This window comes from Tyto alba, unplaced genomic scaffold (genome assembly GCF_018691265.1).
Source record: "Tyto alba isolate M040663 unplaced genomic scaffold, T.alba_DEE_v4.0 Super-Scaffold_1, whole genome shotgun sequence".
Classification (NCBI taxonomy): Eukaryota; Metazoa; Chordata; class Aves; order Strigiformes; family Tytonidae; genus Tyto; species Tyto alba.
This window is the reverse complement of record NW_024881261.1, coordinates 11618728-11639709: the sequence shown is the minus strand read 5'-3', so window position 1 is coordinate 11639709 and position 20982 is coordinate 11618728. Positions and strand designations below refer to the sequence as shown.

General features: G+C 39.9%; 1 protein-coding gene across 5 annotated transcripts; it reads left to right on the top strand.

The window, feature by feature from the left end:
- The first annotated feature begins 1301 nt into the window (after positions 1 to 1301).
- Positions 1302 to 20789, top strand: PDCD4 (programmed cell death 4). Of its 5 annotated transcripts, none has more exons than XM_042789047.1 (12): positions 1302 to 1521; positions 6959 to 7054; positions 10273 to 10569; positions 11133 to 11227; positions 12977 to 13090; positions 13360 to 13581; positions 13840 to 13937; positions 15434 to 15548; positions 16326 to 16433; positions 17532 to 17642; positions 18636 to 18775; positions 20066 to 20789. In XM_042789047.1, exons 2-12 carry the CDS (start codon positions 7015 to 7017, stop codon positions 20124 to 20126), a joined length of 1401 nt encoding a protein of 466 aa, XP_042644981.1. In that variant the 5' UTR covers positions 1302 to 1521; positions 6959 to 7014; the 3' UTR covers positions 20127 to 20789. The 5 variants fall into 5 exon arrangements, with proteins under 5 accessions (XP_042644981.1, XP_032844590.1, XP_032844588.1 ...); XM_032988699.2 differs by lacking the exon at positions 1302 to 1521 and adding an exon at positions 3430 to 3607; XM_032988697.2 differs by lacking the exon at positions 1302 to 1521 and adding an exon at positions 4521 to 4679.
- Positions 20790 to 20982: the final 193 nt, after the last annotated feature.

Sequence of the window (20982 nt, the reverse complement as noted above, 5' to 3'; positions counted from 1 at the left end):
ATGATTTATTAATCACAGGACCTGAGCTTGTCAAATAATAATTACAAGGCAATAACACACCTTGTTTTAATAAATGGTTCCCTAAGATTTTCTCCCACAGTAAACCAGTAAAAAAGGACAATTATTCTGAGGTAAAGGCGGTACTTTGTGTTTCTGGTTGTTAGCTTTTAAATGAACTCACTGTCTGGAACTCTTAAACCAAGTACTCCCATTTTTCTGCACATTTCACAAGTTCAGCCCTTTCCAGTAAGGCGTCTTCTCAGATGCATGATTGCCTTTTGTTAAGGCAAGAATGAACAGATGACAACTGCAGCGCAGAGGAGACATGCCTGGAACAGTTTTACAAAGCAAACCCAATTCTGATGCTTCTGCCAGAAGGGCGTACTCAGAAATGTGAAGAGGGAAGGCTTTTTGTGCAATGTGAGGGGCCAGTCCTGGAAAGCCATGACAGATAGAGGACAGATGTGGTTCTGGAAAGTGTTTATCCAAAGCCATCCCAGTAGGTGACACTTCAGTTCCCATGCTCAGGCAAACCTCCTCCACCTTCCCAGGGTGCCCAGCCTCAACCAGTGCTGCACACATGGATTTGCAGTGCAGCCCTGTTCCCAGCTCACTGACAGAGCTGCAGGAGGATGTTCAAAAGCAACTCTAATTACCAAGCATTAAAGAAAGCAAAGGTGTGTTTCAGTATCCTTTCAACCTGGAGCTGACGCTGCCTGATGAAGAACGGGATTGCTGTGCTTGCAGTTCATTCTGTGAAGGCACCTTTGCAGAAGATGCAAAAATAAAAGTAGGCTGAAGGAAGAGAAAGCAGAAGGCCAAGAGACAGGCAACTGAACAGAGCAGATTGATTTAACAGATACGATATATTTTTGCTGTCTGCATTATGTGTGGAAATTATATTCCAAGTGACACAGTAACAGACTCGATTGTAATCAAACAGCACTGCTGAGGTGTCAGGAGCACAGATGCTGCCTATCGACAATATTTAAAACAGAAAGTAAAACTTTGAAAAATCCACAGTGGGGAGCGCACTGAACTGCTCTGCAACGTTTCTAACCCAACGCAACATCTCTCTGCTGGTTGCTGCTCTCTCTGGTGCTGAGGTCAGACGACCTACATGAGTCACCCCAGCTACAGCTCAGATAAACCTTGATGAAAAGCAAAGGCCGGCAGCAAACTGGCCGGGGCAGCCTGGAGACACGCGGTGTCTATTGTGCACCAGACATCGGCCGGGGGAAGGGCTGCTCCACGCGTTTTGGGGAACTTCAGCCAATGGATTCCTCCCCTGGGTGTTACGGGAGGGCTTGGCCAGCATGTGAGAAAGGGAGGGGAGAGTTTGAAAACAACCCAGCAGGCTCTAAGGAAGGAAGGCGGCTAGAAAGTGGCCTGCTCGCCTCCGTGCAAAGCATTTCGCTCCAGGTGATCGGCGGCGGGAGGGGTGGAAGCGCAGGAGGGGCCCGGGAGCTGCCGGCGGGTCCCCGCGCAGCGCGGTGGGCGCAGCGGAGGTCGGGGGCGCAGGTAACCCCGGGGTGCAGGTGTCGGGGAGTGGGTGTGGAGCTGCTCGTTGGCCAGAAGCGGTCAAAAGAGTTGTTGGGGTTTGTTTTTTTTTTTTTTTTTTTTTTTTTTTTTTTTTTTTTTTTGTTGTTGTTTTTCTATGGGAGGAGAAACTCTGCTCTTTTTATGGGGATTTTGGTGGTATTAATATGGCTGGGGGGAGGGAGGCCAGGAGGGAGCAAGCAGGTCTCTGCAGCTCGGAGGCTAGCATGTGATCAGCTGTCTTTTAAATATTGCAGGTGGTTTTGAGGTTAGAAAGGCAAAAAGAGGAGCTATCTTTTAACAGACCGGCTGGTACAGTGGAAAAATACAAATAATCTATCATGAACATCAGCCCTTTTCCAGGGGACAGTGTTTTAGAAATCAGAAAGCATGTGCAGTCAAATCTAGACGAGATTTTCAGTGATTGATAACCCAGCTGCTAATAGAGACATTTCAGCAGAAAGAAAAAACACACCATTTTCTTGTCTGGAGGTGTGCTGGATGGTGCAGGGGTTTTCATCTTTTGATTGCTGACCCAGCTTTTGGGCCTCATGGAAGTGATCCAGTCCTAAATCTTATCAGAAAATCCTCTAGCAATTTTCCACAGTGCTTTAAAATTTGTAATTGCTATTTAGTTCTGGTGTGGTATTTTGTGGCATTTTCTTCTGTGCAGGTTCTGGTTACTGTTTCACTTTCTCAGCCACCTCTTTCCTCTTCACTGAAAAATCTCTTTAAAGCCCCTCTTCTGTCTTGCAGGGGAAGCAGAATTCCATGATCTATGTGAATAGCTAGAATTTATTTTCCAAATCTCGGTGGTGACACTGTAGTGGTTTGCTTGGTATGTGCTAGCCAGTGGAGGTGCAAAGAGCAATCTATATATTATTTTTTGATTGATGGGGAAACAACATCTTTTGAGGCTGCCTCTAGGTTGCATGTGAAAAAAGTCTTGTGTGAGCATGCTGAACTGCCCTGACTTGAAAATGTCTGCAACTTAGTGTCTTCATGAACAAGAAAGATTTTCTGTCATTTGTCTGATGGAGAATTTATCATTAAAAATACAGCAATTGTGCTGCACGTTCATTTAGCAGATCACTGTTATTTCAATTCTTAAACCTAGGTTTGATGATCTGTGCAGAGCTGGACCAGTAAATTATTTCAGAGGCTCTTACACCAGGAAAGTTTGGCTCTTATTTCAGTCAAAAGTACACTAATTTGGAGTAGAATTATACTGGCAAAGTATGTAAAAATACTACAAAAGTCAAGTCATAATCTATTAACTGAGGATTATCTTGCTGGCAGCTGAAAAATCCTGCAATGCAAAAGTACTAAAGCAGAAGGGATCTGTATTTGCTTCCCTCAGAGCACTGGGCTGCTACTGCTTGGGCTCTCCAGAGTTACAAATTACACGGAGAAAACAAAACGTTAGCTGAGTTTTTAGGAGAGACTGTGAATGGAGGCAGAATATATTACAAGGAAAGGAGACTGTCATCTCTAATTAGGTGTCTGGCCTCGGGCAGCGCATATAGCATAAACAGGGGAAATGTAAACTAAAATAAGGTAGAAAGTTTGAAAGGTTGTGGATGGGCATGCATGGTTTAGCTGTCAATCCTAAATCTGCACTGTGTTAAAGAGTTTCAGCAGTGGAGAAGGTGGCTGCAGCACCTTTTACCTGTCGGTGGCCTGGTCGGTTGGAATCCTGTCTGCCAGCTCCGAGGCGGCTGGGGTGTTCCCCAGTCCCCGGCCCAGTGCTGAGAAGGTGGAGAGGGGGCTCTTGTGTGAAGAGGGAGCAGAAGGTCTGAAATCCCCATGTTAGCTGAGAGCAGCACAGAGAGGGAATATGTTATTTTTATGATGTTTTTTCTTGTAGAAAACTGATTTCTAATGAAAGGAGGAGGACACAACGATGAAGAGAAGGCAGGCACAGCTTCCACAACTGTCCATGCTCTGGTCTTCCCAGTCTGGTTCGGTCACTGGACCGGTCTGTCCCCTCACATTGTCTCTGGGTGCAACCGTTTTCCCATATTGTGGTGTTTGAAATTTCAGATCTAACCCCCAAACCTGTCACAAGGTATTGCTAATTGATGCTAATGACCACCCTAGACATTAGGAAGTCAGATGATGGGCCAGGTGCGCTTTTGGCGAGGGCACTGGGGTATGTTAGACAGGGAAATGGGAGTTGCTGGTATGATGCGTGTGCGATAGCCCCAAAGGACAGCACTTCACGGCGCCTGGGTAGCGTAAAATCTGCTTTATTTTAACCACCAGGCCAGACGTCCCAGGCGGGCCGTACGTGCCACAGGGCCTGCGGGACAGGGCTTGAGCAGGCGGGAGCCAGGCCGCGTCCGGCGGCAGCAGCAGCGGGGCAGCGCTGCACGGAGGGGTCTCCCTGCCTCCCTCACGCACCGTGGCATTTTCCTTCTTGGGAAGGAAAAGGGACATCTCCTCACGGGCCCAACCGACCGGTATACGCCCCCCGCCTCCCCTCCCCACGCGAATGGCTCCTTCCCGCTCCCTCCCCGACCCCCCCCGCGACACGTCCGAGATGGTTTCACCCTCCTTTTCCTTGTCGTGAGGGCTGCACACCCCCGTCCCCGCCCACAGGCATCCCGGCCTGCCGATTGGCTGCGGCGGCGGGCGGGAGCCAGCCAATCCACGGCGCTGCCGGCCGCCGTGTCGCTGGGGTGGGGGAAGGAAAACAAAAACAATCAGGCGGGGGAGGGGGGAGGTGGGGTGCGCGCGGGGACCGCCGCCGGTAACGGTCCCGCGGGTGGCGTGTGAGGGGGGGGACGGCCCGACCCGGCCCGGCCTCCTCCCCGCGGGGTGCGTGGCGGGTGGCCGGGCCGTGGGCGGTCGCGGAGGGGCGGTTGAGCGCCGTCAGAAGCTGCTTGGTCTTGGCTGACCGCCGGCCCCGCCGGTAGCGGCCGGGCCCGGCGAGCCCCGCGCCTCCGGCGGCGCTGAGGACGCAGCCCCTGAGGTGCGGGTTGATCCCCGGCTGCCGGGCCTGTCCCGCCGTGTCAGCGTGTGGCGCCAGGCCCCTGCGCCGGCCTTCAGCCCCGGCCTTCAGCCCCGGCTCACGCTGCCTTTTACGTGCCGGAGTTGCTCCGCCATTGATTCCTCCCAGCGGCAGGGGGTTTGTAGAGGTAGCTAAATCTCACCTGGATGTTTTTGCGTGTGGCTGCAGACTTAACACCTGGCGTTTAGCAGGTCTCCAGAGCCTTGAGGAGGAGGAGTGTTTGCTTAAAGTCAGGGGGAAGAGGAAAATCGTGTAAGCTATGTGGAAGTTCTTCAGGGATGCTTTGCATAGATGTAAGGTTTTGAGGAGTTTTGGAACCTTTTTTGTGCAGTGTGCGTTCCTAGAGGTTAATCTGCTGCTATTCACCCACTGGGGTCGAATTGCTTATTTAGATAAAGTACACGCAGTGGTGGTGAGTACTGAGACAGTGTTTGCATGTAGCTGAGCATATTTTATAGGTGGTTTTCAGTGACTTAGGAAATACCCTTGTCTACTGAACTACTTTAAAAGTACTATTCATATAATTGATTAATCTTAAAATCTCTCACATCATTCTTCTTTTGCAGATGCTTAAATTTACTTCTAGCCGTTTTGTTCCCATATTATCTCTTCTAACATAAAATCTTGGGGTTATTTTATTTATTTTGGTATTTTTAACACAGGTTTTCAGGTTGTGTCCTGTAGTTGATTGGTAGTAGTGTGGCATAAATGCAAAATATAAAATTATTTTTTTGATAAAGTTATAAATACCATCATCCTGAAGCTCCAGCAGACCTGTTGGCTTGAGTTAATGAGAGCACTTTGCTAAATTGAGCGTATGTCTCCTGATCACTGTGACAACATGAATGGTAAAGTTCAGTTATTCCATCATCCTTACTACAAATAAAGCAGGATGCTGAATCTCAAAAAGACAGCATATGAAAGTGCTGTTGCTGTTTATTATGTTGCCATAGGTGGAGAATTTCGACTAGGATCCTATGTGGAAAAAGTATTTTTCCACTTGAAATTTAGGACTTGATTACAAATTATGAAAGTCATGATTGTTATTTAATACACATTTTGTCATTTGTCTTGTTCAAAGAGGTGAACAACTGATGGAACATTCCACTAGGAAGAACAAAACTGTTATTACAAGGTAGTTTGCTCAGATTAGGCTTAGATCCATGCAAAAAAAAAAAAAAAATCTCTCAAGCAACAGTGACTGGCAACATTTGAGAACTCCTGAATGATTGATTGAGGTAACTTAAAAAAACGTTTATCTAAAAAATGGTGTGAGGCAGGAGGACTTTTTATCACACAAAGCTGTTAACTGTTTGGGTTGACATTAGGAAATGCAGGATCATGACAGCTTGATACTGTGCCCAAACCCAGGGTTTCTTTATTGCCAACGGTCTGTGATGAATCATTTGCAGTTAAGAGGCCTGTGGTAGGCAAGTGGGCATAAGAGGGGAAGAGTGTGCTGTCGTTTGGTGTCACAATCTTGCTTCTCAACGGTAAGCTTTTCAGGGCAGCAAAGGATGTGGAAGGGGGAAAAAAGAGCTACTGATTTCTTATGGGGCAGACACAAATGCCAGTAATATTCACAGGACTATGAAGTGATTTGTGAAAATCTTGTGGGTGAAAAGGTGTATGGGGAATTCTGGAGCTGCTTGATTTTTTGCGTACCTAAAGGAAAGATGGATGATGCCATCTCTTTCACAATGACACGAGGTGGTTTGTAGAATAGCAGCTGCTAGGAAGAGGGAGAAAGAGACTAACAGAAAAAGATAAGTGTTCAACTTTATCCCTTGCAGATTGAATAGTGGTTTTAAGGAGTGTTTGAAGGGTGCAGAAGCACAGATGTGAAAGCTTGACAGCTGTATGTATGTGTACAGTAAAACATAAAGCCCATGTTCTAGAGGGGAGGAACAAACAGTACCTTGTCTTCTGAGGGCTGGTCTGAACTCGATAAATTGGTACCGTTTTATCATTATAGTTCACCTGAAAAATATTTCTCTTGTGGATGCAATTATAACATTGATATTGCATGTTCATATAGATAACCACTTTGCAGAACAGGACAGTCTAAGTTGATAGAGGTGTCTTTTATCAACTAAAAAAAGCTGCATACAGAGGGCTTTTACCCTTAAATTAACGGTTTTTATCCTAGTACCTCTGAAAGCAATAGAACTGGCAGCTGCCAAGACATCAAGGCTTAGATAGATGTGTGTGAGGGTGGTGCTGTCTCATGTTACACCATTTACCTTCCCAGGAACTTTTCAGTGGTTACTGATACTTAATTATAGCTTTAAAAAAAAAAAAAACATTTTTGCATTGTATTTTGTGAGTGAAGCCTTTGCAGCTTTTTACTTCTTTAAGATTTGATCTAGTGCTTTTCTTCCCCTAAGCTTCTTCATTTCTGTTTAGGCCTTGGAGGGAAAACATAAGACTTTGCATTTCACGGTCAGTTCTGTTAAGCAACTATGGAAACAGAAAAGGAGCACATTCATATTACCCCAACAGGTAAGTAATATATTCAGTATTTTTTTACTTAAAATTGCTTAGCTGACCTGAAGTGTTCTCTATAGGAAAACTATATTGTCTGTTAATTTTTTAACAGTACTGTTTTAAAAAAAAAAAAGTCAAAAATTTACAGAAGAGTTCTTTCAGTTGTACATCATAGTATCCTGCTTGATAACATTTATTTCAAAATTTGGTAAAATCATAAAGTTAACACTTCTTTAACTTACTAAATAATAGTGAGTCTGAATTCCAGTAGAGCTGGTGCAATGAAAAGAACAAGCTCAAAAGTAAGGTGTGAAGGTGCATTTGAGAGGTAGAAATCTTGCTTTTATGTAGCTGTTCAGTTTAAGATTAGAGGAAACAAATGATGAAAGGCTTTACTGGAAGTGGGCTGGCATGGAAAAAATTTACTGAATATGTGTTAGAGACTGCCCTAAAATTGACCGTTTTGTCCATGTCACAACCTGTTTTATGATGCTTAGTTAACAGTTTCATGTTGTCTTCCAAAGGCTGTGATCTGCACTGACCTTTATATACCAAAGAGTATTTGTAGATTTTAGGTGTTTTCCAGAAAAAAATCATATATCTGTTAAGATGGTATGTAATGCAGTTGAAGGGGCAGCATGTTCCATATGACCTCTTCCTTTTTTTGTGTAAGTACTTGCTGAATGCTTTGTTAATTAAGGCAGCACCATAAAAGCACCGATTTTAATTGTGCCTACTAGGCGTAATAGCAGGGTAATAAGGTAAATTTGGATAACTTCTTAATATGCAGTAAGCAAAGTCTTAAAGTTTATAGAACACTGTTATTGCTTATATATGTATATGAATATGTTGTATGATGTAAAAATGAGAAGCTGAAAGGAGGATCTGCATAATTTTATATGTACTTTTAATAAAATTATTTTATTTTAGAAAATTGTTGAAAACTAGTGTATCTGTTTAACCTATTTTTTCAGCCTAACTAGGTTAACTAATACTGGAGAACCAGCTAGTCATAGTATTATGAAGAAAGAAGTTGCAGCTGGAAGGGATAGTGTTACATAAAAAAATAGTTTAGTAATGCAGTGAGGAATATTAAGGCTTATGGGTTGGATGTTTCCTGTGGAGGATTTCCTTTAGTCTTGAACCTGACATCAGGATTGTGTAAGGAGGTTGGACTGTAGCCTCCCCTTTTATCCTCAGTCATCAGCTTCAGGACTGACTTGCGTTAATTGTTGGCCATTTTCTTTGGAAACGGAGAAAGAAGTAAGTGGTCATTGAAGAGTGTAGCTCCTGGACAGGCAGATTTCAAGTCTAAACTGGAGAAATTAGTGGGAGAGTGGACATGAAGTAGAATTTAAATTAATTTGTCTGAGATGAACTGCTTGTGCTGATGGGTTCTCCCTGGGGAGTGAGAGGAAGGAAACCTGTTCTGTTTGGTTTTGCATTTTTTCCTTTCTGCTGGCTTTATGCAAATCTCTCATTGTTTTATTAAAATATTAGACAAACTGAGAAAGCTTGTTGTGGGGAATCTTTTCCTGGGCATGATGCATGCTTTTCTTTTTTAGCTTGCTGCAAGCATAAAATTAATGCTTTTGTGGGAGTAATGAGTGGAAAGATGAAGCTTAGACTGGAGTGGCTGCATTATTGTTCAGCTATAGCATTCGCATCTGTGAATGCTAGTATCTAAATGTTATTTCTTTGATCACAAAGGAGACAGTTGCATCAAACGTTCTTCATTTTGTAGTGTAGTATCCTTTTTGATACGGGTAAATACTTTGAGGTTGGAAATGTTTTATGAGTGCGCTTTGCTTTCAAAACAATTTTTCATGAACCTGTTCTGAATTGAAAAAATACAGTTCTGAGAAGTATTGCCAAATGCATGTTGCTAATTGGAATGTATTGAAATGGTGAAGCAATACATTTAGCCAAGTTAAAATACAAAATTTAAAATACTTTTCATATTCTGGCATGTTCATTTACAGCAGTGAATTTTTCTGTAAAGCAGGCTGGGCACAGCTGGAAAAGCAGCTTCCTCTGTGTGCCTCATCATTGCACTTCCTAGGATTAGGGCTACAGGTTTTATCAAGACTCTACTGAATCCTCAAGAAAAGAGGGGCTCTCTAACAGAGAGCTGAGGCTGTTCCCTCTGCATGTGTGTTTCCCAATTTGAAAGGACTATCAAGCTACTAACTCGAATTTAAATAAGCCCCCAGGTGTTGGGTTTTTTTTTTATTTTGATGGGTTAAGAGGGGGAAGAAGAAGGCTTTTGCTCATAACGCTCTCAGTAGGACATTCTGCTGAACCATACAGCTCAGATGGGGGACATCCAAACTTTGTGAGATAAGAGACTTTAATGCACTTTTAAAATTTGGATCTAACTTCCTGAAAGAGTGAAATTATTGCATTTCCCAATGATCCGAGTCATTTACAGATCCTTAAGTTGTGAGAGAATTTTTTGTTGGGTATGAAACAAAATTGGTTACCTATTATATATGATTGTGCTGGGGAATAAACCATAGCCATTTTAGAAACAGTCTTGACGAGCTACAGTGAGGGGCAATCCACAGAGAAGACATCATGGTTTTGAAAAAGACTTTATGAGTCTTTGTGACTGAACTCCCCAGGCTTTCTATTAAATGGCATTTTTTTCCCCCATAACTTGAAAAACAAAAAATAAAAGTATTGATGTTTTTGTATTCTTGTAAATCTAAATCATTGCTTTTCCAGCTGGTGAGCTCTTTGAAATTCCTTGAATGAGGGGAATGTTGGTTGATGGTTTAGGAAATTAATTTCACTTTGGTGACTCGTCTGTTAACATTAGTGAGTTCTTACAGAATCTACTGTATTGGCAGTTTTGTTTGTTTCTAAATCAAGCGATGAGTGCATGGAGTAAGAACTAAGCACTTAGATCTTATGCACTGAAGAGTTATGATAGATTTTGTTTAACAAGGGTGTGGCTTTCTGTGGTTCATCTGATTATAAATGGTTTATTCATTTGCTTTCCAACTCTTGACATATGCTCTATTTAGATTGTGGATAGTTTGTGCAGGGGAATACGGAACTCCTTATTAGTGTGATGTGTAGACATATGGTAAAAACAATATGATTTGCCTTAACACTGTTGGAATTCTATTTAACATTCTAGTCCTTTTCAAATACAACGTGTTTTGGTGTTTTAACACAAAATTGTTTAAAACTATTAACCGATATTTTTGCTCTGTCTCTTTTTTAAGAACTTGAGAATCTAAGCGATGCTCCGTTTTCCGGTGATGAAGAAAATGGTGGGTCTGAGGAACGAAAGACTGAAATCAATGGAAATTGGATTCCTGCAACTTCAATTACTGAAGCAAAAATAAATGCTAAAGCAAAGAGAAGGTTGAGAAAAAATTCTTCTAGAGATTCTGGGAGAGGAGACTCTGTTAGTGACAATGGAGAGACACTGAAGATTGGAGTTGTACCGACGAGCCCAAAGGGGAAACTCTTGGACAGGCGATCCAGGTCTGGAAAGGGAAGAGGTCTACCAAAGAAAGGTTGGTGTAGCATGATAAAGATTCTGTCCAAAACTTGGTTGTTTTTTCTTTTGTTTTTTTTTTTAAGACACTGGGAATCATTTTCATAAACCAGTCTCTGTGCAGGCATTTGGTTCTGTATTTTGGATAGTAGGTGGCAATAGGAGCTAATAGTAGGTGGCATTCTTACCAGAAAATTTTACATGTGTATCATCAATTGACTTCTGTCTTTAAGGTAAGTGCCTTTTCTTAGCAAATCTAATATGTAAATTTGAACTGTTGGTGATTCACAGGACTGTTATTAATGTAGATTTAAAGCATGGTTGTATTTGAAAGTACAGTTTCAACCTTCGGTGATTTCTCATGCAGTTTCATACTGCTTCTAGTATCTTACTGGAAGTGATTAAAAGACTGGTGGCTAAAGTGGGAACAAGCCATACAAACACACCCTTTTCAGCGTATATTTGTTAATCAGGAGGTGGGCACAAGCAGTGATACATCACTCAAGTAAAAGAATATTGGGTTGAGCTCAGAGTATTCTTTGTAAACTGGCAGTCCTTTTTCACTGTCCCGTCTTTTGCCAGGTGGAGCAGGTGGTAAAGGAGTTTGGGGAACACCAGGACAAGTGTATGATGTGGAAGAAGTAGATATTAAAGATCCTAATTATGATGATGACCAGGTAAGCAAATAATTTCTTTGCATTGTTGAGTTTGATTTCCTTTATTGATTTCAGTAGCTGTGATACTTATATTAATGGAAGCTTGACCTTGTGAGTTACATGAATGTCAGCCTGGCTGTACTAAATGCTCATTTTTATCTTCAGAAATTGATTATTGGCTAAAGACAGCCGATGCAGAAGTGTCACAGTGTAATACTCACAAATCTTACCCCACAAGCCCATGCTGGACTAGTCAGCATCCTTTTCCCAGATGTGTTCTCCACTGCTAGTTCCCATGGAGGTGAATGGTGCAGTGCTGCTCTATATTGCAAACAGGCACCATGTTAAAAACGCAAGACGGGCTTTCTCAAGTCAGGGGTTTAGTAGGGCACGGGATTTTTTTTCTCTTCTCTATATTCCCAACCCTCCCAATGTATTGTTTCTATTGTATCTACTTGGTATAAACACTTCAGACTAGTGCAAAGTTGATAGTCTGGATATTACGTTTAAATGTATTTATTTAGAATATATTGTGGAATATTGTACCTTATAGCCATGTTATTGGGAGGGAAAAAAAAGTAAAGCTCATTGGGCAAAGGATGGTTTATAACATTAAGTCACTGAGGAAAGGAAACAAAGTACAAACACAGATTACTAGAGTCTCTGAGATCAACACAATTGTGAGACTGTAAGTAAAATCTGTATAAAATAAGCAGAGTGATGGTGGTGTCCTTTGAGTAGAGGCTGTTTGCTGTAGCCACAGCTGCTGAGAGGATGGTATGTGGGAATATCAAAACTACTTCTGGTATCATTTTTTTCCCCTGCAATTCAGTGCTTTACATTAACAGAGATAGCTATTAAAAATGAAGCTGATGGATGCATAAGAGAAAGTTTAATGAAGAATTAATATTCCATGAACTTCTGTATACTTAGCTTTTCTGAGGTTTTAAATAGACTGGTGTGATGGAAGGATAGGCTTTTGGGCTTCTGCTATACTTCTTGATTATGGAAAGCTTCTTTCCAGTAAGCGTTAGTTGGAACACCACTTTGTTCAGATTTCTGCAATATGTAGTATTGCTTTGCATGTTACTTAAGTAGTCAGTGAGGAGTAGGGAACTGACCTACGGTGGGGAGATCTGGTCATGCTGGAACTCTGCAGGACCAGGTTGTGCAGGAGGCAGTTGCTGTGTGATTCTTTTTCCCCTTGGGGAATGTCTTCACTCACAAATATTCTGAAAATGCCTTTTCTCTGATTTGTACATGTTACCTGTCTGGTCATGCAGTCACTAAGGGAAGAGGGAAAACAGGCAGGCTTGCTGCCAGGGACTGGAGTGCCACTTGCAGGGGGAGATGCTGAAAGTTAAATCTTGTGCTGTGACACAGGTAATTGCTGAGCTAGGACTGAGCTAGGACAGGAGTTTCTTTTCCAATCCCTTCAGCACATAGTACATAGGCATTTGATCTCTGTGTTCATGTGGTGTCAGCAAAGTCCTAGGAACAGAGTTTTTGGAGTCTTTACCCTCGCTTAAACAGTAAATTCAGCCTTTCAGTTGAATTCAGCTAACAATGAAAAATATAAGAAGCATGACATTTAGCCAGTATTGTCTGCACTTTAACGGTAGAGACATAATCTGATATTTTTTGGCAGAATACTGTCTACCAAGACTAAAGCATTAAGGATTGATACATTTTGATGCTATTAGCACTGCATAAGATGTGAGTCAGTACAGTTTACAAAAGGATATGTGCTTTTGTTATCTTTTAAAATAGGAGAACTGTGTCTATGAAACAGTAGTTTTACCTCTGGATGAAAGAGCATTTGAAAAAACTTTAACACCAATTATCCAGGAGTATTTTGAACATGGAGATACTAATGAAGTTTCGGTATGTTGCGTGCCTTTTTTACTTCTTTATTTTAGGGGGCAAACCTGTAGCATACAAGGGAATCGCAACTGCTAGCCATAAATGAGTGTATAGAGATGTTGACAAAAAATGTGCAATAAAAATACCTAAGCAGTTACATTAATTACTTGAGCAAAAGCATATATGTAAATATATAAATATAAGCATGTAAGTATTTATGTATTTGCAATATATTTATATAATAGAAATTATTAAATCTTAATCTATTTTGTTTTTCAAATCTTATTTAGGAGATGCTGAAGAATTTAAACCTCGGTGAAATGAAATACAGTGTGCCAGTGCTGGCTGTTTCCTTGGCATTAGAGGGGAAGGCTAGTCACAGGGAAATGACATCTAAGCTTATTTCCGACCTGTGCGGGACAGTAGTAAGCAAAACTGATGTGGAAAAATCGTTTGATAGATTGCTTAAAGAACTACCTGAATTGGTGTTGGATTCTCCCAGGGCACCACAGGTATATTTGTAAAGTATTATGCTAGTAGTCAAAAGCTTTTTCTTTTAAATGGGGGCTAAAATTGATCAAGTAAACTGAAATAGACTCCGTATTTTGATCTATGAATTGTCTTACTGTCTGTAATCCCCTACCAATTTCCCAGGCTGTGTTTTCACTTTGAGATAGCTCATTTAAATAAAATCTGAAAACCAATAATCGTCTACTTAGAACTACTTTGAAATTCAACATTTAATTAAAAATGGTTCTGTTTTATTGCAGTTGGTGGGACAGTTTATTGCTAGAGCTGTTGGAGATGGAGTTCTAAGCAGTACCTACATAGATGGCTACAAAGGCACAGTGGATTGCATCCAAGCTCGGTAACTTTCTTGCTTTCTATATAGTTGGTTTTCTATTCCAGATGGTGATCAGGAATTTAGGACTTCAGGATAAATCATGTGGCTCCCTAACTCCTTATTTTTTAACACCAAAAAAACCCAAAAACACAAACAAAAAAACCCCCACAAAGTCTGCAATGAAAACAACAAAAAAATTTAGAATGACTCAGGTCAGAGGAGAAATACCAAAAGTGCCTGAAAAATGTATTAATCCATTTGAGTAAAGTTTGTCAGGTTTGTTGTCCAGCTTATGTTTGAGAGTGGAAAAAAAATGAGCTGAAACAAGAAGTGATTATAGAAAGCTTTGTCTTTAGAAAAAGCTTTAATGTGACTAATAAGTAAATATAGCATCAGAACAGCTGCTGTAAATATTAACTGTTTTGCCTTATAAAGGTTTGACGCTTGTGCAGTGCTTTCCCAGACTTTCTCTGTAATGCTTTATTCATCAGGTATTACTGAGCTCCATGTCAGGGTGAGAGGTTTGAAGGAACAATCTCTGACAAAGAGGAACATTTTGATAACTAGCCATATTTTATTACTTTTTCCCCGTAAGTGTGTATTTCAGGTTTGATACGGAGGTGCTGAACTCTTGTAGCTTCTAAAAGTTCCATTTGTAATTATTGTAGTTGGGTGCTTTGAGAAGGAAGGGAAATGCTTAGCTGACAAACTTGAGGGTTCAAAAATTGTCTGTCAGTTATACAAATGTATTGTGATTGGAAGGATTGTAGCCTGCATACTGCACATCTGGGGTGCTTTTCTGCCTTTGCTGTTTCTTGGCCAGTCTTTTGTACTTCTTAAATCTTGGTGAATAGGGTTACTGTTACTGGCTAGCCCCCAGTGTGAGGATTGGGACAACTGTTCCTTCTTCAGCTGGATGGTGCTTAACTGCATCTGAGACTTCTTTTTCTTCACCTTACTTCCTCTTTTGTTCTTTCCTCAATGAACTGTCAAGCTTCCCTAGTTCACACCATCTTTGCAACTACATATTTGCCTTCTGAAATTCTGTTTGGCTTAAATTCTCAAGATTTCATAATACTTTAGACCCAAACAGAAAATAATACTTCAGTAGAAAAACTGTTCTTCAGTGTGGAAGCAACTCAAGCCTCTTTAGTTTGAGATACACATGCCAAGCTACATTCTTGGAGGAGCCCAGATACAATCCATCTCTGCGTAAGAAAATATTATTTCTTGTGAAGATGTTTCACATTCTGCATTGGTGATTCAGATCTGCTACCAGCATAGGATTGTTATGTGTCCTTAGCATGGTGTAATCAGAAGTGTAAAGCTGGCAGAAAGAAAATGTGAGGAGCTAGCTTGCTGGCTTCTTGATCCACACGTCCCTGTGGAGTTGCTAACCTTGACCTCTTCCCAGGGATCTCTTGCTTTGCTCAAAGAGAAATGGCAGTGGGGGGGAAGTTACATATGGCTTTTAATTAAGTTATTACAAAACTTTATAAAATACCAACTTTGTTTTCTAGAGCTGCGCTGGACCGAGCTACTGTGTTGCTGAGCGTGACAAAGGGTGGAAAGCGTATAGACAACATGTGGGGGTCGGGAGGTGGCCAGCAGTCTGTGAAACACCTTGTTAAAGAGGTAACTGACTTCTACAAAACTCTTCTCTAAGCTTATCTTGTTTGGTATGGAGTGAAGAGATAAATATGTCCTGTAAGAAATTATGGTTTTAGTGTTTTGGCTTTTTTTTTTTTCTTAAAGTGTATTTATACAAAGTAGTTTTTTAAAAATTATGTAAGTAATTTTGTTCATTTTGTAGTATTTGTCAGTGGTGGGAACATGCTAGTACATACTTTGTATTGCAAGTATACATTTATTTTTGCTTTAAGCAAAACTTCAAGCACATAGCTTTTTAAGAGCTTACAATGTAAGATGGTGAAGTAATTATAAGAGCCAAGATGAAACTGGCTAAACTAGATAAACTATTATTTGACATCACTGATTAAAAGCACAGTAATAATTCAAAAAAAGAAACAGGAATGTTTAGAGATCTGTGCTATGAAGTAAGCAGGTTTAAAGGAAAAGGTCATGTTATAATTGCTAAGTTGTAACTGATAATAGAAGGAGTTCAGAGAATAAAATAAGCTTAATCGTACCCATATTATGGTGATATGCATCTTATAAAGCAATGTTTTGGGTGCTTGAATGGCTGTATTAACACTATGGATAGGTATTTGGCTTATACTGTTTCAGGTTGCTGATAGCATCTCAATTTAATTACATATATAAAAACACTAGCAGCGAGTTTCAGGAACTAACTTGCTTCTGGGTTGATTGCAGATTATCAAAAGAGTTGTCAGCTTTTAAATTTTGTATCTAACTAGTGTTGGGCTTTTTGTTTGTTTTAAAATTTGGTAGATTGATATGTTGCTGAAAGAGTATTTGCTTTCCGGAGATGTACTGGAAGCTGAACGTTGCCTTCAGGAACTGGAAGTACCCCATTTTCACCATGAACTTGTATATGAAGTAAGGAGAAATCAGAGTCCCTTTAATAATTGTCAACAATACCAATAGGTCTGGTTTTGTTTTGATACGGACATGCAAATAGTATAACTGGAATCTGAAGCTCACGTTGCAAGTTTTGATACTATTTGAATAGCTAAATTGTTTCATGTAATGTAAATGTTTTGTGTGCTTATTTGTGTGCCCACTGTACAACTAGTAAGCTGCTGTTACTCTGAGGAGATCCAGAACTAATTTTTGTTCATTGGGTAAATGGCTGAATTCAGCTTATAGATTCCTGAAAAAGAAAAGATCTATTTATTTTCTGCTGAGGAATTATAGCAAAAAGCCATGCTTTGTTTTGGTGTTTATTTCCTTCTAGTTTGATACCTGTGTATTCTAATGGGCGTTATCTGTTTTTGTGAAATTATAGAGCTTCCTTTTCAGGGTGGAAGTGTTCCATTTAGCACATTTGTAAAAGCTCTGAGATATTTAAGAACCAGACTGTATGAGAGAAAGACCACCTTTGCTGTATCTGGGAGACCGTTCCCACTTGTACTCTTTTATCTGCCGAACTGGGAAATGGTTGTTTACCAATACAGCTGAACACCCACAAACTACAAAATTTTCTTTCCAGTAAATTGACTTCTTTTACAGAAATCCTTCATGATAGAAAACGTGTTTCTATCCTTTCCCGTGTTTTTGGAAGAATCCTTTTAGTTGGCAGAGGTTGTGGAGATTTGTGGATTTTAAACTTCTAAGTTCTAAAATCACAGATACCAAAAAAAAATTCATAGGTACAAAATTAATTTCATAAAATTAATTGCCATCTGTACTGCAGCAAACATATAGATACAGTCATGTATCTCTCAAGCCCAAGCCAGAAAGGCAGTGCTTTTTTACTCTGTCTAGTCTTTTCTGGTTTTTCATACCTTTTGTCTTTATCGGAGTAACTTTTCGTCAGTTTTTCATTTCAAATAATAATATACTGAAATTGTGCGTGCATGTAAGAAATGGACTTCTCTCCCCGGAAAAATGCCTATTTTTCCTCATATGCTTACACAACATGCACTTGAACCTGTGTTTTCTTCTTAGTTAAAACATTTGCATGACTTGTTTTAGGCCGTTGTGATGGTTTTGGAGTCAACTGGAGAAAAGACCTTTAAAATGATACTGGATTTGTTGAAATCTCTCTGGGGGTCTTCTGTCATTACTATGGACCAAATGAAAAGAGTAAGTGTGGCATTTGGAGAATTTGGAGTAAGGTCTTCCAAAATGTGTAGTTTTTACCTAAGTACTATTTTTGTAGTCTATTGCTGACTGACTTTTTTTTTTTAATTTTCCATGGTGGTTCTGTATCCCATACAAATAATCTGTCACCGATATATACACAATACTTGCCATGTACTGGAAGAAGTACAAATCAATTCCAAGCAGTAGTTCTCTGTAGAACTGTGATGTACAGAGTATTTGAATCTTCAGGCAAATATTTCTTACTGCTTTTATGCAATTAAGTGGTTAAAACTAATCATGTAAAATGCTGCAATATAGCTTCATTTTTCTTAAATATTATTTTTCTTTCTATCCAGTAGTTCTTCATAATTGAAGAAGTACAATAAGGATCGACTTAGCTGTTCTAATTGACATTTGTAACTAATGTTTTACGCAGTTGGAATCATTCATGGCTTTGCTTCTAGGTAGGAATAAAGAACTGCTGTTCCCAGGGCAAATTAGGTACCACACAAAGACTTGTGTCAAAATTTACCCAGCCACACTGCTGGTGGGAAGTGATGAAGTCATCACTGGTTGTGACCAGTGTTTTTTCCTTACTGCATAAACTTTTGTGGTAGAGATTTGTGGCTACATTTTCTTCATTTGCATGGAAGAAAAATTAACTTTCCTTCCTTGTGTTACTACCCATTGCAGTAGCAGCCAGGCTAACATACACATTCTGTACTGTCTGGATTTCTGACTTCTTTAGAAGTTAAAAATTCAGCTGTGTGTTTTATGTAGATAGGTAGTTGTGTAATACCATCGTATTGGCTGGTATCATACCTTGATTTTTCCACTGACTTGCAGCTGCACTGTTTTAGGTTTGTTGAAACTGTCCATAGTATACATGAAACTGTATTGAAAAATAAATCCTCTGAGTGCAAAAGAGTATTTAAAAAATTTGTAATAAAATCATAGAATAACCAGATTGTTATTTGAATACTTACATTGCAGGGCTATGAACGAGTTTACTGTGAAATCCCAGATATTAACCTGGATGTGCCACACTCCTATTCTGTGCTTGAGCGGTTCGTAGAGGAATGCTTTCAGGCTGGAATAATCTCCAAACCACTAAGAGATCTGTGTCCTTCAAGGTACTTGTTTTATTGTAGATAGGTCAAGGCACTGCTTTTTGTCCTCATTGTAGGTAACACAAAGCAGGATCTTATGACCAAAGTATTACAGATTGGAACTGGAAACTATGGAAGATGAAGAAACCAGAGGGTTGGACTGGTAGAAAGTTTATTAAGAAGCTGCACTGATGTGGAACTTGTTACGTGGAGGCTAGGATAAATACTTGAGGAAAGTCCCAGGCAGCAGGCCTGTGCGCTTTTCAGCGGATAAAGGCCTGCCTCTCCTGTTTTGGTTGGTAGAGATCAGTGCAGTACTGAGATGGAAGATTCAGGTGTCACAATGATCCATGTAGGTGATAGTGGAAAAAAAGCCTAGAAGAAAAAATTTCTTAAAAATGGTTTAAACATACAAATTGTACAAGTAGAGTTATGAGACAACCAATTCTAATGTTTACGTCAAAAGGAATAGGACACATGTGTGGAATAAGCTCTGCACACCTGATGCTTTCATATCTGTCCTGCGGTTGGTACAGTGCTTTTGGTTTGTTGTTTACTTATTCATAGCATAAATAATGCTGTTTGAACTGCAGCTAATCAGTATTCTGTTCTCTTCTTATTGGCCACATTACTTACATTTAATTTCCTGTGGTGAATACATGTAAATTTTTAGATATAAAACTATTATTAGCAATTTTATGCATTGGGAATACTATTTATTACAGATCTTTTCCAATTTGGGTGTTGTGTTAGGCTTCTTAAACCACCTTGACAGTTTATGATAAATTCAGATTTTGTAACGTTAGTGTCTTTATCAAAAACAGCCTCCATTTGTGGACTTTAGACCTAAAATTGAGTCTGTGTGTATCTTGGTATCAAATGTTTTGCATGTTTGGGGTGTGGGAGGGTTGCAAGTCATCACTGTGCAAAAGCTTGATTGTACTCTCTTTGCCATTAATATGTTGACAGGCATTTTTGGCTTATGTACTTCAGTTTTAGGTAGAAAACCACCATTCCCATGCTTTCAAACTAGCATCTTTTGCTAGTATTAACTTTAAAAGGTGAGCAAAGTAGAAAACACTCGATAATGCAAATTTTGAAAAAAGCTTCTTGCGAATAAACCTAGATGGAAGATTTGTAAGATTTGTATGGATTTTACGCAATTTATCAGTGATCAAGAACGCCAGCTAATTTTGCTGAACTTGTGCACCTTGTATTTGACTCCTAAGACCAAGAGAAGATCCTTCTCTGTGATACAAAACCCAAGTGATGCTACTTTAAATTACTGAAAAGATACTTTCTACTTCCTTACAGGGGCAGAAAGCGGTTTGTGAGTGAAGGAGATGGAGGTCGTCTTAAGCTAGAAAGCTACTGAATGTGAGAACCAACTCCTGAAGCCTTAAAAGTTTAAAGGGAAAAACAGACAGGTATCTATATATATATACAAACACACATGCTTTTTTGTGTGTATGTATATATGTATACACATATATAATACACCAAAATTTTAAGAGTTGCTTAGCACAGTTCATATTTTTTTAAAAGCACATGTTTTGGGTACAAACTTTTTTTTTTAAATAGTTTTATAAATTTCAGAAAGAAAACTTCTTTCTTGGGGCATATAGAAGAACAACTGACCACTCTGCTGTGGTGGTGCCTTTGAAATAAGCTATCTTTTTAAGTGCCATATCTTTATGACCTAATCATTCCATGTTTGCATCGATGTCTGACTGCCGCTTTTTCTTTCAAGGACAGTGTTGTCATCATAAAAATCACTGGTTTATATAAAGCTTTATAGAAGGGTCAAGTTAAGCTGCTGTGATCCCATTTCTATTGCTGCTGAAGAAATACTGTGCTTTGGGAGGAAAAATAGTTATTTCTTTAAAGAGCCCAAGAAAATGGAGTTGGGTCATAAGATTAATTCATCCGTTCAAGGGGACAACAGTGGTTGATTTTAGCCCCCATGTACCAAACTCGTCTTTTTTTCTATGTAACAGGAAAATTCTGGTAAAACATATTAAAAATATTTTTTTGTGAAGCTCTCATTTCTGCCTTTTTTTTTTTTTTTTTAAGAACAAATTTAACTCTTGAAAACTCTGAAGTGTGTGCAATTAAGTTGTACGTCTAACACCGCCCTTTCGTATTACAATCCGCAGAAGCGCACTGAGTCATTAACTCATGGTAAGTATTTACCAAATGTGTTTTTGAAAACAAGTGACTTGCGTGGGAGC

Excerpts from the sequence above, each read along its gene's own strand:
- PDCD4 (XM_042789047.1), top strand. The coding sequence starts at position 7,015 with ATGGAAACAGAAAAGGAGCACATTCATATTACCCCAACAG. Across the intron at positions 7,055-10,272 it reads CATTCATATTACCCCAACAG|AACTTGAGAATCTAAGCGAT; the intron begins GTAAGTAATATA and ends CTCTTTTTTAAG. Across the intron at positions 13,582-13,839 it reads ATTCTCCCAGGGCACCACAG|TTGGTGGGACAGTTTATTGC; the intron begins GTATATTTGTAA and ends GTTTTATTGCAG.